The 17,150-nt window shown below is 38.2% G+C and overlaps 1 protein-coding gene across 1 annotated transcript; it reads right to left on the minus strand.

Annotated features, from left to right (window-relative positions):
• Window positions 1–4,288: 4,288 nt before the first annotated feature.
• Window positions 4,289–16,783, minus strand: LOC114053330 (cytidine deaminase-like). The gene is given in 5 exon segments (XM_027876282.1): window positions 4,289–4,392; window positions 4,548–4,602; window positions 4,604–4,851; window positions 6,229–6,349; window positions 16,736–16,783. Coding segments are annotated over 5 exon segments (576 nt in total).
• Between the last annotated feature and the right edge of the window lie 367 nt (window positions 16,784–17,150).

Below are 17,150 nucleotides of genomic sequence, written 5' to 3' on the forward strand. Positions count from 1 at the left end.
CATACTTTACTTATTCCACTGATCCACCACTCTATTTTTTAGCCAGTACCAAGCAGTTTTGATGATTGCTGCTTTATAATACAGTTTAAGATCTGGAATGGCTAGACCACCTTCCCCTGCATTTCTTTTCATTAGTTCCCTTTGATATTCTGGACCTTTTGTTTTACAAATGAATCTTGTTATTACTTTTTCTAACTCTATAAAATAATTTTTGGTAGTTTCATTGGTATGGCACTGAATAAGTAAATTAGCTTAGATAGAATTGTCATTTTTATTATATTAGCTCGGCCTACCCATGAGCAATTGATGTTTTTCCAATTATTTAGATCTGACTTTATTTGTGTGAAAAGTGTTTTGTAATTGTGTTCATATAGTTCTTGGGTTTGTTTCAGGAGGTAGATTCCCATATATTTTCTAATGTCTACAGTAAGTTTAAATGGAATTTCTCTTTCTATCTCTTGCTGTTGGGCTTTGTTGGTTACATATAGAAAAGCCAATGATTTATGTGGGTTTATTTTATAGCCTGCAACTTTGCTAAAGTTGTTTATTATTTCAAGTAGTTTTTTACTTCATTCTCTAGGATTCTCTAAGTATATCATTATATCATCTGCAAAGAGTGATAGCTTTGTTTCTTCTTTGCCTGCCTTCCATTTTAAAGAGAGAAGATGAAGAAGCCAACTCCCTTCAGATTACTGAAGGAAATGACTCTAGAAAAACTTGAGAAGAACTTGCAGGCTCCTTCTTGTCCCTATTCCCTGCTTGTTATACTAAAAAGTTCAGAGAGTTTCCCCTTGAGTGAGATCCAGGATCCTCTCTCTTGACTGGACTGAGTTACCTTGCTCCCAGTGGGAGAGCTCCTTCACTCATTATTGCCTGATATATATCCTCCTATGTGTACTTACTCAGATTTCTGTTTTGCTATGATTTGGATACATGGGTTTCTTTACTATTCTCCATATGTGTTCATTGTGGAACTGGTTTACAGTAGGATAGGGTTCAAGCTTTGGATATAGAGCTTGGAGTCCCTCTTTGCCCCCCAAATTACAAATGGATCAGAATCTAGATTGAACCCAATCATATTCCCTAAAATATTAATATTTAAAGAAGATAGCTATACTTCTAACCTGTACCCCCCCACTCTCTTAAGAAACCAAAAAATAAAACAAAATAATTTAAAAAAGAAACCAAAGTGGCCTTCTTCTCTAATACCCTGCTCCCTCTCCTGGCAGAAATGAAAGTCTCCCTTGGAGAAGGGTGGGGGAGAACAGACTAGAGATTTCTCTTTAGATACAGTAATGTCTCTGGATTATTATGTATTGTTCCCAAAGGGTTGCCATTATTCCCAATGTAAATAGCAATGTGACATCATTTGGAGTCCTTCATGGGACAGTAGATGAAGGTCCTCCACAAACATTAGCATTAATTATCTTGCTTTAGCCATGGGCCTTTATTTTTTGTCGAAGTATCCTTTCCCTTCAATTGAAAACTGTACGAACAGAAAAGAAGTAAGATAGGTCAGTTGCATGCCTTTTAGTAGATTGCAACACAATACTAGATATCCATGTGTGTGCCTTTTTCCTAGAGAAATCACTCAATTTGGTTAGTTTAGATGCCCTGTATCTCCATGTAGCCTGCAGTCTCCTCAAGTGAAAATTTCACTGATTTCTTTGGAAACAAAATAAACCTTTCTATTGAGTGGAGTCACACCAAAATTGCTCAAAACCCTGTGGAATATAAGAAAGGCATCTTTGTCGGGCAATGTCCCAGGGCCCTTATCATATCATGTGAATCAAACAGAACATATTGAGCTTTCTTTTTTAAAATAGTATTTTATTTTTCCAATTATGTGTAAAGACAATTTTTAACATTCATTTTTACAAAATATTGAGTTCCAAATTTTTCACCCTCCCTCCCATCCCTTCCTCTTAAAGTATGTGAAGTTGGGGGGACAGGGTGCAGCTAGATGGAGCAGTGGATAGAACACCAGCACTGGAGTCAGGAGGACCTGAGTTCAAATCCAGCCTGAGACACTTCCTAGCTGTGTGACCCTAGGCGAGTCATTTGACCCTGATTGCCTCTCAAAAACAAACAAACAAAAAAATAAAATATATGAAGGGTGGCTTCATGGCATCTGCCAGAGAGGAAATGACAGGTGAAATAATACATTGGGGAGATGATATAGGCCGATAGCTGGGAACCAATTTGAGACTCTACACCATGTACTGTGTTTCTTGCGTACGGTAATCATTTACTCTCTTACACTGTTGAAGCAAAGCTATGTAGTAGATGAAAATCCAGCCTTGAAGCCAAGATGAGCTGAACTTCCTGGACACATACTGGTGGTGGAATCCTGAGCAAATCACTTAACCCCTCAATGCCCCAAACTACTCTGACACTATAAAGTTGCAGGGAAGGGGCTGACCTGCCTTGGTAGAAGGAATTTCCTTATCTGAGTGTTCACTATAGCAATGAAATCACAGGTCCTCCTAATTACCCTAGTCCTCCATGACCTTGGTGCCTTCCCTCTGAGACTACCAGCAATTTATCTCATCTTATCTTGTTTGTACATAATTCTATGTTGTCTCCTCCATTAGACTGTGAACGCCTTGTGGACAGGGACTGTTTTTTGCCTTTCTTTGTATCCCCAGCCCTTAGCACAGTACCTGGCACTTAGTAGGCACTTAATAAATGTTTGCTGACTTGTCTTACTTGTTGATTATTGTTATTCTATTGGATTTGTTAAGAGAGGAGGAGTATTATGGTGACCAAATAGTTAAACTGGGTATGAGCTGGAGTGAGCAGAGGCTGGTTGAGGCCCTTCTATGATATTTACAGTAACATCATTAACTTTAAGAATGTAACACTCCAAGTATATTATATCAAGGATTCAGGAAAAGAAATGACAGATGAAAAAGTTAGGTACTCCTTATTACTTGGGGCTGGTACATGAAATTAGCCAGATGCTACAGGAAGACTATGGATATAAAAAAACTCACAATGCCGAATCAGCAGAGGATAGGTCAAGATAATCAGAGGATAAATTGAGGCAGTGATAGGTCTGCACAACAACACTATCACTAGGACCATGGAGGACCATCTTCCTCCCAAGCTTGGACTTGGAGGGGGACTAGTGCAAGACAATGCACATTTCAATATGCAGCAACCCAGAAAGGACATACAGATCTGACATGTCACTTAAACATCAGAGCTGTATATCCTTTCTCGGTTGTTATATGACATTTTGGGTTGTTTGAGTAGCAATTGGGGAGGAGCCACACCTTCTGGTTTTGGCTTTGCTGTGAGTGGGATGGTCCTCATCGAATATGAGATACAGAATCCAGAGAGGAAACTGGACTCAAGCCATGAATACACAATAACTTTGGCCCCCATAGTTCCAACTAAAGTCATCAGAAGGTTGGCCACCAAAGAGTGATTATTTTGGTTCCAGCTAAGCAGAATTAATATAATAACTGGATAATTCTTTTAAATTACTTCATGACCCCATCCACAATGGAAGGTAGAAACAGGGAGAAAGATCTTTGCTGTCAGCAGGATTCCTAATTGGCACCTAGTTTCAATGAAGGCTACAGTTTCTAAGGAGGGTCTGAGAACAGTAGAAACTGGAGAACAGAGAATGTAAAAGCGGAACTGTAACACAGAGGATGGACCTTAACACATAGAATATTTGAGTTGGAAAGAACCTCGGATACTACCTAGACCAAAGATTCTTAACCTGGGCTCTGTGACCTTGTTTTTGTTTTTGTTGTTGTTTTTTAAATATTTTGCTATTAGTATTTCAATATAATTGGTTTCCTTTGTAATCCTATGTATTTTATTTTGTGCATTTAAAAACATCCTTTTGAGAAAGGGTCTATAGGCTTCACCAGATTGCCCAAGGGGTCCAGGATATAAACAAGATTAAGAATCCCTGATTTAGGCCAACATTCTGATTTGACAGAAAAGGAAACTGGAGAAGCTAAATGACTACTGTAAGGTCACATAAGAAGTTAGAAGCAAAGCTGGGAATACAACACAGGTCTCTTGAATCCCAGGCTATTCTTTCCACTATTACCATATAGTATGTTCAAGGCACTTCAAATATAAATGACAAAGAGGTCCATAGACTGATCAGGAGATGCAGAAGCAGCCATTGCTTAGGACATAGTTGGCACTGGGATTGATTCATATCGGTATTGCTCTGGGGATGATGCTACTGGACAATACTGAGAGCAAATCTTCTCCCAGGTTGAAAAGTCTCTCAATTGGACAATTCCATCATCAGGGTTCACTAGTTCTTCTGCAGTTCATCTGGTCCAAACAATCCAGGCAGTAGTTCATGGACCATCATGACTTCATACATACCATCTGCTTTTGTGATGTAGACATACCAGTGTTTTCCAAACTCTTTTTTTTTTTGTGAGGCAATCAAGGTTAAGTGACTTGCCCAGGGTCACACAGATAGTAACTGTTATGTGTCTGAGGCTGGATTTGAACTCAGGTCCTCCTGACTCCAAGGTCAGAGCTCTAGCCATTGCACCACCTAGCTGCCTCCCCAAATTCTCTTATCACTTGTCTATATGCTCCACATGGTGTGATAAAGTCAATTCTCCAAATTACTGGTAATAGCAATGGCTTGGAACTCTTTGTGTCCTTCTGAGATGGCCTTCTGAATGGCAGTGCATTCTGCACAGGTGCCTACTGGGTAGGAAGCATTTTCTATGTTGCATCCTAAAAAAATCTTCCCATCCAGAGTCAGGAGAGCTGCCCCCACTGGGAAGTTACTGTAGGGACAGTAGACAAACTCCTTGGCTTCTTGGCCCTTACAAATGAGCTGCTCAATCTGAGCTGGATCTAAAGGCCCCTGGTTGCATGGGCACAGGACAACACCAACAGGTGCTTGAGCCATGGCTTTGACCCTGAGGAGCTCTTCTCTCAGTTCAGATGTAGACAGAGAGCAGGCAGGCAGTAGTCCACATTGTGCTTTTCCCTTAATGTTTCCAGTATTCCTCTTAAACAAAATATCATGATGTGCAGTGGAATGATGGTTAGACTGCTTAATGAAGGACATCATGAAATTAATTGGAAGTTAAGTGCATTGTATTCCTCCTGCAGTAGATCTTTCCATGATAGAGACATAAACTATCCAGTTGATTGTGAATCATACACATGTATGAAGACACACAAATACCCATGAAGACAGTGAATTTGGTGAGTTCCAAGCCATTTATGAGGCTCCAGGAAGCTCCATTTTTGAATTCTCTGTCATGGTTCCAAGAGATAATAATGAGTTTTCATTGGTCAAATAACTCACCCCTTTCTAAGCTATTTTTGCAAAATAAATAAACATTTCATTCCAGTCTGTTGAAAGATAAAGCCAGATTCATTTGACTTCAAGAACAACCTAACTGGAAGAAAGATGAACAATATAGATAATGACTTTAACTCAAGGAATGAACCTGATTTCTGTTTACATACATCAATGTCTCTGCATTACTTTGTTATTTTCCTGAAATGTTAACATCATTCCCAATATAGAAAGCAATATGACATGAATTGGAGGTCTCCACTGCATATTAGATGAAGGTATTCCACAACCTGGAAGTATCTTGCTTTCCTTTTGCCATATGCTCTTTCCTTTTAATTGAAGTAATGTATCCTTTCAATTGACAGTTGTACACACTGAAAAGGAATAATGTTTTTGGGTTGCATGCCAGTGAAGAGACTCTGGCATGGTACTGGATACCCCAGTGTGTATCTTGGTCATTAGAGAAAGCCCTCAATTTCATTGGTTTAGATGCTCTGAAACTTCAAGGAACCTGGAACCTCCTCAAATGCAGGATTTCATTCTTTTCTATGGAAATAGACCAATTCTTTCAATTGAGTGGAATCATGGTGTAATTACATTAACCTGAAAAATATAGCAAAAATCTCTCTGTCAGGCCAAATTATTGATTACACTTTGGGATTCCAACAATCTGGATTGAGGTTTTTTCTTTAGAATTTCATGAACCCCTCCTAGAGGTCATAGGCTATTTGAGGACAAACCTCAAGATATTGCATAGGACTAAAGCATCTTGCTTTCTTCTTGTGTTGTGTCTTTCCATTGTTTAGACATAATCTTCCATTGATTGTGAAACATACACACTTAAAGAGAGTGATTGTGGAAACTTCCAGGCCTTTTGTTTGATTCCTGGAAGCTCCCTGATTCCCAACTCTGTGTCACAGTACCAAGAGATAAGCTTGGTTTTTCTTTGGTCAAATGACTTTTACCCAGTTCTAGGTGTGGCCCCAGACCCAAAGTCCATTGGAACAGAATTCTCTCCTCACTGGTCCAGATGAATGCCCTGCCCTGAATCAGGGGCAGGGTGAAAGTGGCAAAAGGGAGAGAGATGAACTCTCTTCCATCTTCTTTTAATTCTCTTCACTCCTCAAGTCACTTCTGGCTTTGTAGTTGATTCAGATGCTTCTGGCTTCCAGCTTCAAGAAGGAAGATGGACAAGGTCAACTGCATGTCTGGTTGCTGAAGGACAAGACTCTAGTAAGAAACGGGTAGGAGAGGAACTATCAGCCTCCATCAGGTCCCTATCCGCAGCTTCCTTTCCTAGAGACACTGGAGAACTTTCCTTTGGATGAGGTCTAGGACCTTCTCTCTTGGCTGAGTTACCTTGCTCCCAATGGGAGCGCTCCTTTTTCTGGTATGTAGTTTTTTGTGTATATTTTCTCAAATTTCTGTTTTGCTGTGATTGGGACAAATGGTTTTCTTTGCTACATTCTATGTGTGTTCATTGTGGAAATGGTATTTGATGGAAGAGGAAGGCAAGTCGTGAATATCAGAACTGAAGTCCACCTTGCTTTCAGTAATCAAACAGAAATCAGAAGTTAGGGTGAACCTGATTACATGCCATAGACTAAAAATATTGAAAGTAGCAGAGAGATGCAATATTAGCTCAGTTCCTGTCTCTGAGGAGAGCAGAGATCAAGAATCCAAGCTCCTGTTGGCTCTATCTTTCTACTTCCCCTCCTGGCAGTAATTAAAGTATCCCATTGAAAAAAATGGGGGGGCAGAAAGGGGTACAGAAGTGCATACTTCAACCCTTGGAGTCACACAATTATTACACTGCCATGGCTGTGATGGCAAGTGGAGATGGCTTGGTGCAGCACATCCTCACAAATTTCCACAAGACAGAACCCATGAACTTCTACACTAGAAGAATCCCATAAATTCCTAGACCTGGTGTGTTCATTCCAACAGGCTGATTGAGGGTAGAGTCAATTGATGATCTATTAATTTCCTGAGAAATGGAAGTGCTTTGACAATTGAAAAAATTCTGACATGTGAAATAGTGAAACTTTTCCACAAGCCTGACCTCTGTCTGTGAAGGGTAATTTTAGGGACACATAAAGTGTTCACTCTTGCGTCGTTAAGTATCTACCATTGACCTGTAAGTTCTACTCATTTACTATGATGTATTGGAAAGGCCTCTGGTTTTGGATTTGGAGCCAGCAAGCATGGTTCCTTGACCCAGTTCCTCCCATGATTCTCCTTTCCTATTGGGTCTAGGCTAAATCAGTGTGGAGAGAAGATATGGAAGGTAACCTGGGTAGAGTCTCTACAAATTTGGGGGTCCCTAACCTAGGAATGACCACAAACAGAATGCAGCTCCCTTTCAGGGCCACCCACCAGTACACCCTTCTAAAATAAGTGGGAAGAATCTGTCTGCCAGTTGTTGAATGGAGGTGGGAAGAGGGGAGAAGGCATGCTGGTAAAGTCTCTGCAGTAAAAGAAGATCATAAACCAACTTCTAGAAAATTAGAATTGGGCAAGGGGAAGCCAGCAAAGTTATAAGATACCAAGAAATAATAAAACAAAATGTAAAGAATAAAAGATAGAAGCGAATGTGAAACATCTCATAAGAAAAACAACTGATCTGGAGAACAGATCAAAAATAATAAGAATAAGAATAATCAGAGTACCTGAAAGCTAAGAATCTTGACCAAATAATACAAGAAATAATTAAAGAAAATTGTCCTGAAATGTTATAAGAGAGGGGAGAGTAGAAATAGAAAAAAATCCACCAATCACCACCTGAAAGAGATCCTACAAGGAAAACCTATAGAAATATCATAGTCAGATTCTGAAACCCCCAGCTCAAGGACAAAATATTATGAGCAACAAGCAAAAAACAATTCAAATATGGCTGAGCCACAATTAAAATCACACAAGACCTAGGAGTGGCTATACTAATAGACCACAGGTCTTGGAACACTATATATTGAAGAGCAAAAGAACTGGGGTTGCGGCCGTAAATATCATACCCAGCAAAGTTAAGCATAATCCTGAACAACCAAAAAAAGTGGACATTCAACAAACTGCCAGACTTTCAGGATTTTGTCACAAAAAGATTCAAAATCAATAGAAAATTTGACATACAAGATCCAAGTGAAATATAAGGTAAACATCAAAGACTAATTACAAGAGACTCAATAAGAACAGACTGTTTACTTTTTATACAAGCAAATGTAAAATGTATATCTAAGATTATTATTAGTCATTGGGTAGTTTGTAAAAGAGATTAGGGTAGAGCTGAATATGATGTGATACCAAAAAGTAAACCACCTAGGAGCAGTTAAAAAGAGTAATGATCTTATACAAATGAGGTGCGAGAGGAAGAACCGACACAGAGGAATGAGATGGGGGAGGAGGGCTGGTAGTTCTGGGAACCCTACTCTCATCGGGAATGAGTTCAAGAGGGAACAGTACACCTATTTCTAGAAGGGTATAAAAGTCTTCAAAATTCAGAAAGAAATAAAATGCTAAGGGGATAGGGATGGGGGAGAGGATAAGGGAGGGATCCTAGGGTGGGTAGATTAAGTAACAGGAGGACAAGGTAGTGGGTAGAAGTAAAACAACAGGAGTCAGGAGGGATAGGAAATAAAAGATACATAGAAACATAAAATAAAGATCAGGAGTAGAATTCATTAGAAAAAAAAAGCAGGAGTAATAATCATGATTGTAGATAGAGTTAAAATAGATTTAATCAAAAGAAAAAATAGGGAAACTATACTATTTTGGCCATATTAATTTATTTTATTAATCTGTTTTAGACTATTTAAAATAACTAGACAGTATAAGGTTGGAATATTGCTGTAGTATAGGAAATGATGAGTTGGTGGATTTAGAAAATATAGAAATACTTGGACTTACAAAGGAAGATTTTATCCACCTTCAGAGAAACAGAGAACAAACAAGCATAGTATGGTCTTACATAGATGCATATGAATGTATATATACACATATATGTGTGTATATGATTATATCTATGTATATGTTTGTAAGTTTATAGATGTATATATGTATGTATACGTATGTGTGTGTGTCTCTCTACGCTTAATTGTAGCCTTCTTGGGGGACAGGGGAGGAAAGGGCGGAAAGAATAAAGTAAAAAGTGCACAGCAGAGAACAAAAGAAAACCTACAAGGAAGCAAAGAAAAGATAGACACTTCTGAATACAGTGTATATAGTATTTATTATATGGGCTTTCTTGAAATGGAAATTTATCGCTTTATATTTTGAATCCTCTCATTCTGCTGTGCACATAGCAATCCTTTTTTTTTCTTTTCTTATTTCGTATTTAAGTTTTAGTATTTAAGTTTAAAATAAATTATTTTTTTAAAGAAGGAAAACAAAAGAGGATCCCAATATGAACCCTAGGCAGGAACCTCAAGGCTAGTTCCTGCATCCCTAATGGGACTATGGAGGCTAGTTGGAGAGGAGTGCTTAAGGAAATGCATTAAAGATTACTGTGTTCCCCTTTCTTTTCACCTGGATTGTCTCTCGGGTAGATTCTCTCTTTTTTTTTTTTCCTGAATGGGGGGGATGGGAGGGAGCAGGATGCTGACAAAGTCTATGCAGAAAGGGCAGATCCCAAACATGGCCTCTAGGAAGCGACCAGCCCTGCCCTTTAGACTTAGGGGTCACTGCTGAGGAAGAATTCAGTGTCCATGAAAGTGATGTCAGCTAGTCTCGATCACTGGTTGCCATGGTGACTGGTCTCTTTCCATGGAAACCCCAAATCCTGCTGGTTCTCATGCTAGCTTCTCATTAGTTCTGCATTATGACCCCTCAGTCAAAAGGACAAGAGGACTTCTTCCCCACTTTGTTCTGAACAGCCAGACGGGCACAGTCCTAAATCCCTTAGGTGCTACAAAACAACAGGAGATATACACACATATCCATACACATACACATACACACACACACACACACACACACACATATATATATATAAGAGAAGCTGACAGCAGAACAGGAGCTCTGTAAAGCAGCTGTGGGGACAAGACTTGAGTGAGGAGAAGGATATAAACCTGCCATCCATCATGCCAGTCAAAGATTCATTGATCACCTCCCAGCCAGTTGCCAGTAAGTCTGTCCTTATCCCAAATACATGGCTCAATTCTTGAATTTCCCCCAAAAGTCTCTGGACAGTAAAGAACGCTGTGCAGATCACAAGTGTTTCAAGGACTACAAGACATCTTTCATATCCTACATGGGAAACCAGGGTCAAGATCCACAAGACAAGGACATACAGTTTAGACAAAGGAACCCAAAGTAGGACCTTGAGATACTTTAATTCCATGAGTAATACAGAGACTAAAAAAAAAATAAGAATAAGCACAAAGATCATGAATCAAAGCATAAAAATCTAGAATACATAGAAATTGAAGATAAATAATAAAAAAAATGAAGGGTCAAATTCCTTTTTTGAAAATGATGAGGGGCAGCTAGGTGGTACAGTGGATAGAGCTCTAGCCTTGGAGTCAGGAGGACCTGAGTTCCAATCTGACCTCAGACACATGACACTTACTAGCTGTGTGACCCCGGGCAAGTCACTTAACCCTGATTGCCTCACCAAAAAGGCAAAAAAAAAATTATGCCAGGGAAGCTAGGTGGTGCAGTGGATAAAGGCACCAGCCCTAGAGTCAGTAGAACCTGAGTTCAAATCTGGACTTAGACACAGAAGACTCACTTAGCTGTGTGACTCTGGATAAAAATAAAATTTTAGACACTAATGAATCAACATTGTATAATGGAGAAGAGTAAGAAGGATCCTACTTGACTGCTTAACTGGGAGGAATAAAAGAGAGGAAGAATTAAATAACTAGATAAAAAAAGAATAAAAAAGGACCTAAGTAAAACTCCAAAATTAGGGAAAGGGGAAACAAACCATGGTGGATGGAAGGTGAAGGAAAGAAAGCTGGTGAGAATAGGATTGCCTTAAAAAAAGATTAAGCTAAAATAACTAAAGTGACATAGTTCTGTGTTTAGAGAATAAGAAGGAATAAAAAATTTTAATTTGGAAAAAACAACATTAAAAACAAATGGGGGAAGGGGATAAAAGAATGCAGGAGAGATAGAAGGGAAGGCAGATTAGGAGAAGGGGTACTCAGAATGCATGCCATCTAGGGGTTGGGGGGAGGGACGAGATGGGGAGAAAATTTGGAACTCACAATCTTGTGGAAGTGAATGTTGAAAACTAAAAATAAATTACTTCAAATATTTTTGTGAAAAAAAAAAGAATGTGAAAAAAAGACAAATGGAGGAAAATATAAGCCTAATTCTCATCACTCTGACTGTCAGTGGATGAAAATATCCAATTTAAAAAGAGTGATAGATTGGATCCAAAAATAAAATCTCATAATCTGTTGCTTAAAAGAAACACTTTTTTTAAATGTACAGAGGATAAAAATGGGGGGCTAAAGAAACATTTGCTATGTATCAAATGAATCCAAAAAAGCAGGAGTTATAATCATGTTATATGACAAAGCAAAAACAAATAATCAAAATATTAAAAGTGATGTCAAAACTACTTTAGACTAAAAGGAACCATAGATAGCAAACCAACATTTATATTAAACTTTTATGCTGTAAATGACTTAGCATCTAAATTCATAAAAGAAACATTAACTGAACCAAAGAAGACCTAGTCAGTAACACAATGGCAGCAAGACATTTCAACAGTCTCTCAGTTTTAGGTAAGTGGAAATGTCCTACAGCTAAAGAGAAGTATGACACTTAATGCTCTGTGTTTCAGCTACTGTCCTGTGAAGAACCACAGTTGATGCCACCTTGTTATCTATATTGGAAATAATGGCAACCCTTTGGGAACAAAGATAAACAAAAGAGAACAATATAGAAATGACCAAATAGCAGGAGAAATTAGTGCTAAAAGACTTCTATTGTCTTCTAAATGGACCTGCAAAAAACCAAGAAAGAAAAAAAAACCTATATTTCTGCATAATACTGTATTTTTACAAAAATGTGCCATTTATGAATGCTCAGGGATATGCAAACAAACGTAAAAAGGCAGAATTATGGAGATAACTCAATCCTTTCAATTAAGTAAAATACCACCAAAATTGCACTAAACCATGAGTAATACATCAAAAATACCTTTGTCAGCCCACATCCACAATTACATTCCGGGCTTCTAACAGTCTCTCTTTTCCTTTAGATTTTTCTGGATTCCTTCTTGAGGCTACAGTGTGATGTGAAGTGAAAGGCTGAACAGGCTATATGACGATGAGCTTCAAGAAACTGAATAGGCATAACATATGTCATAATGTATGTTTTCTTCTTACAGTATATCTTTCCATGAAATGAATATCACCTGTTCCACTGATTAAGAAACGTGGACACACAAGATCAAATCTGGTGAGTTCCAGTCCATTTTTTGATTCTAGGAAACTGATTTTCAACTCTATATCAAGATCTGTAGAGAAGATTTTGATTTTTGTTTGGTAAAATAACTTTTATCCAGTGCTAGGCAGTTTTTGCCACAGAAAATATTTGATTCACACTGATTGAGAGAGAAAGCCAACTCTGTTTGACTTCCAAAACAATACAACTGGAAGAAAGGATGAGCAATATTGGTCAATGTTTTTATTTTGAGAATTGTACCAAATTCCTCTTTGGGCACATTAGTGCCTCTAGATTACTTCCTCGTTTTTTCCCCAAAGGACTGCAATTATTTCCAATATAAACAGCAACGTGACATCGATTACAATTCTCCACAGAATATTGGATGAAGGTCCTCCACAAATGGGATAAGTGTTAAGTATTTTTCTTCTCTTTAGCCAAAGGCCATTTTTAAAAATTGAAATAACCTGTCCCATCAACTGAGAACCATACAAACAGAAAAGAAATAAGATTGGTCAGTTACATGCCTTTTCATAGACTTCCACAAGGTATTAGATATCTAGGTGTATGTCTTTTTCACTAGATAAAGCACTCAATTTGATTAGTTTATGTGCTCTATATCTTTATATATATAGTCTGCAGTTTCCCCAAGTGAAGATTCCATGAACTTCTGGGGAAATAAATTAATCCTTTAAATTGAGTGGAATCACCATGAATTTGCTCAAAATTTTGAGAAATATAGGAAAAGCATCTTTGTCAGGCAATGTACTAAAGTCTTGATTACTTATCATGAAAGCAACAGACTATTGTAGAGCTTTACCTTTAGTATTTCCAGGATTCCTCCTATATATCATAATGTGACAAGAAGTGGATGGATAGGCTCCTAGAGGAAGAACTGCAAGAATCTGATTGATTTTGATTTGAAAGTGCCTTTCATTACTCTTCAAGTATATCCTCCCATGACTTGGACATAATCTGTTCCATAAATTGTGAAGCATACTCACGCAAAAATCTGGTGAGTTCCAGGCCATTTAGAAGGCTCCAGGAAGCTTTCTGATTAACAACTCTGTGTTATAGTCTGATGAGATAACCATGATTTTTCTTTGGTGAAATGACTTTTACCCAATTTTAGGCATTTTTTTTAGCAGAAATCAACAGTTGACTCCTGTTGATTGAGAAAGAAAGCCAACTTCATTTGAATCTAGGAACAACTATACTGGAAGAAATGATGAACAATATTGGTAAATGTTTCAAGGAATGGATGAAATTCTTATTTAGATATATTAATACCTCTAGATTATTTTGTCTCCTTCCCAAAGGTTGCCATTATTGCCATAAGTATAGATATCAATGTGACATCAGTTAGAGTTCTCCACCGGTTATTAGATGGAGGTCCTCTAAAGTCAGGATGGGAATTAAGTATCTTGCCTCCCTTTGCCTGTGGGCCATTTCTTTTTATTGAAGTAAGCTATTCCATCAATTGAGAACTATACCAACAGAAAAGTAATAAGATCAGTCAGTGGCATGTCAGTTAGTATACATCAAAAAGGTATTAGATATCCAAGTGTGTATCTTTTTCATGAAAAAAAGCATTCCATTCAATTAGCATAGATGCTCTGTATCCTCATATTGTCCTCAGTCTTCCAAAGGAAAGATTTCATGGATTTTTATGGAAAGAAAACAAACCTTTTAATTAAGTAGCATCACAGCAATATTTCTCATCTCAGAATATTAAGGAGTATAGCAAAAGCATTGTTGTCAGGCAATATGCCAAACACTGATAATATTCCATGAATCAAACAGACTATATTGAGCTTTTCTATTTTGGTTTCCAGGATTCCTAGTACATGGCACTATGTGACCTGAAGTGGAATGACAGATTGGCTGCTTGAGGAAGAACTTCAAGAAATCAATTGGGAGATAAGTGCACTGCTTTCCTCTTTCACTATCTTTCCTTGATTGAGAACATAATCTATTCCATTGATTGTGAATCATACACACACAAAGACAATGAATCTGTTAAGTTCCAGGCCATGTCTAAAGCTCCAGGAAGTTCCCTGATAGCCAACTAGATATCATGGTTCCAACACATAACAATGAATTTTCATCAGTGAAATATATGTTATCCTTTTCTAAGTCATTTTTGAAACAGAAATCATCATTCCATCCCTGCCAATTGAGAGAAAAATCTAGCTTCATTTGATTACAATTACAAAATTAGAAGGTAGAATGATGAATATAAGTAACAACTTTACTTCAAGGAATGGGCCTGATTTCTGCATAGGTATGTTAATTCCTCTAGCTATCGTCTTTTCCTAAAAGCTGGCATTGTCTCCAAAATAGATGAGAACAAGACAAGAAGTCAAGATTTTGACTAGATATTAGATGAAGGTCATCTACAAGCTGGATAAGAGTTAAGTATCTTACTTCCATTTTGCCATATGCCTTTGATTTTGATTGAAGTAACAAATCCCACCAATTGAGAAGTGGACAAACCAAAATGGAATAAGACCTGTGGGTTACATGACATTTAGTAAATTCAAATGTGAGACTGGATATCTAGGTGTGTACCTTGGTCATTAGAAAAAGCCTTCCATTTCATTGATTTAGATGCTCCAAATACTCATAGATCCTGCAGTCTCCCCAAAAGCAAAAGTTCATTCTTTTCTATAGAAACAGTTCAGTCCTTTCAATTGATAGTAATTACAACAAAACTGCACTAAGCCATGAGGAATACAACAAAAATATCTTTGTCAGGGCCAGTCTTTGATCACATTCTTGGCTTCTAACATCTTGTGCTAAACTATTCCTTTAGATTTTTCTGGATTCCTCCTAGAGACCACAATGTGATTTCAAGTAGAAGTTTAAACAGGCTATTTGAGGATGGACCTCAAGAAACTGAAAGGGAATACAGTATCTTGCTTTCTTCTAACAGTATGAAGTGGACATAGTCTATTCCATTGATTGAGAAACCTAATAGATAAGGAGAGTGAATCTGATAAGTTCCAGGATATTTATTGATTACAGCAGGCCTTCTAATTTTCAAATATATATATCATGGTCCTCAGGGAAAAACAACAACAACAACATGTTTTTTCTTTGGTGGCCTAACTTTTTTTCCAGTGCTAGGCAGTTTATGCCACAGAAATCAACATTTGCTGATTGAGAACTGACTCTATTTGACTGCAATAACAACTTTTCCATCTAGTGAGAACTGTACAAGCAGAAAAAAGGGAGATCGGTCAGTTGTATGCCTTTTGGTAGACTGCAACATGATAATGGATATACATGTGTGTACTTTTTTCACACCTTTCAATTGAGTAGAATCACACCAAAATTGCTCAAAACCTTGTGGAATATAGGGAAAACATCTTTGTCAGACAATATCCCCCACCCCCTAGAAATGTTGAAGATCAGAAATCAGATGGAACCAGATCATATGCCCTACCAGGGGTAGGAGGGGGGGACCTACAGCCTCAAGGCCACATGTGGCCTTCTAGGTGCTTGGGTCCAAGTTTTACAGAACAAATCCTGTTATTAAGGAGATTTGTTCTATGAAGTTTGGATTCAGTCAAAGGGCCACATTTGAGGGCCTAGAGGGCTACATGTGGTCTCGAGGCTGCAGGTCCTCCCCTCTCATCCTCGTCCTAGACAAATAAGATTTAAGAGAGCAGATCGATATACTTGTAGCCAGTATCCCATTTCTGGTGTATATTCAGTCCACCTAATCCTGGAGTGAGGCCCTTCCTGAGATATTTGGTAATAAAAGGATAAAATAAAAATGCATTTCTCCCTAACTAGATAACACAAATGAACTTAGCTTAGCTCTCTGTCATTGTAGAGCTAACTGCTACTAACTGGTTTGCCTCAATTAGTCATAGTAATTGACCAAAGAGGTGAAGCAGTCAATGGCTGTAGAAAGGAAAGGATACACCAACACTGAAGCCTCATCAAGCACATAGCTAACACTGGTGTTGCCAAATAGCACCCAGTCCTATGAACAAGGGGCCCCCCGGGAATACCTTTCATTCTCTTTACCATCTCTGTGAGACCAGAGGTCCCAGTACTGCTACTGCTGGGCCCCATGATACTGGATTCTAGAGGACAAAAAAAAAGGCTTACCTAACCAATGGGGAGCAAGATGGAAAGATCTGGTTCATTTTTAACTGGAAGGTCCAATTCAAAGTATCTATCCTACTTTGTGGAATACGCCCTCCCCTTTTTAAAATAAGGTCACTAAAGGAAGAATCAAAGGCCCAGGAGGTAAGCTTCAGCTGATCTAAATCCCTAATTGCCACGGCACCTTGTCTGTTTCCAGAGATGTGTCCAAACAAATTCTGTGTTGCTGGCTCTCATGCCAATTCCTTTTCAGGCCTATGTTATAATGATGAGGACAAGAGGAGGGGTGGATTTCTCACTTACTTTGCTGTGGACAGTTGGATGCAGACTTTAA

The sequence above is a fragment of the Vombatus ursinus genome, unplaced genomic scaffold (genome assembly GCF_900497805.2).
Source record: "Vombatus ursinus unplaced genomic scaffold, bare-nosed wombat genome assembly UNPS02004080.1, whole genome shotgun sequence".
Classification (NCBI taxonomy): domain Eukaryota; kingdom Metazoa; phylum Chordata; class Mammalia; order Diprotodontia; family Vombatidae; genus Vombatus; species Vombatus ursinus.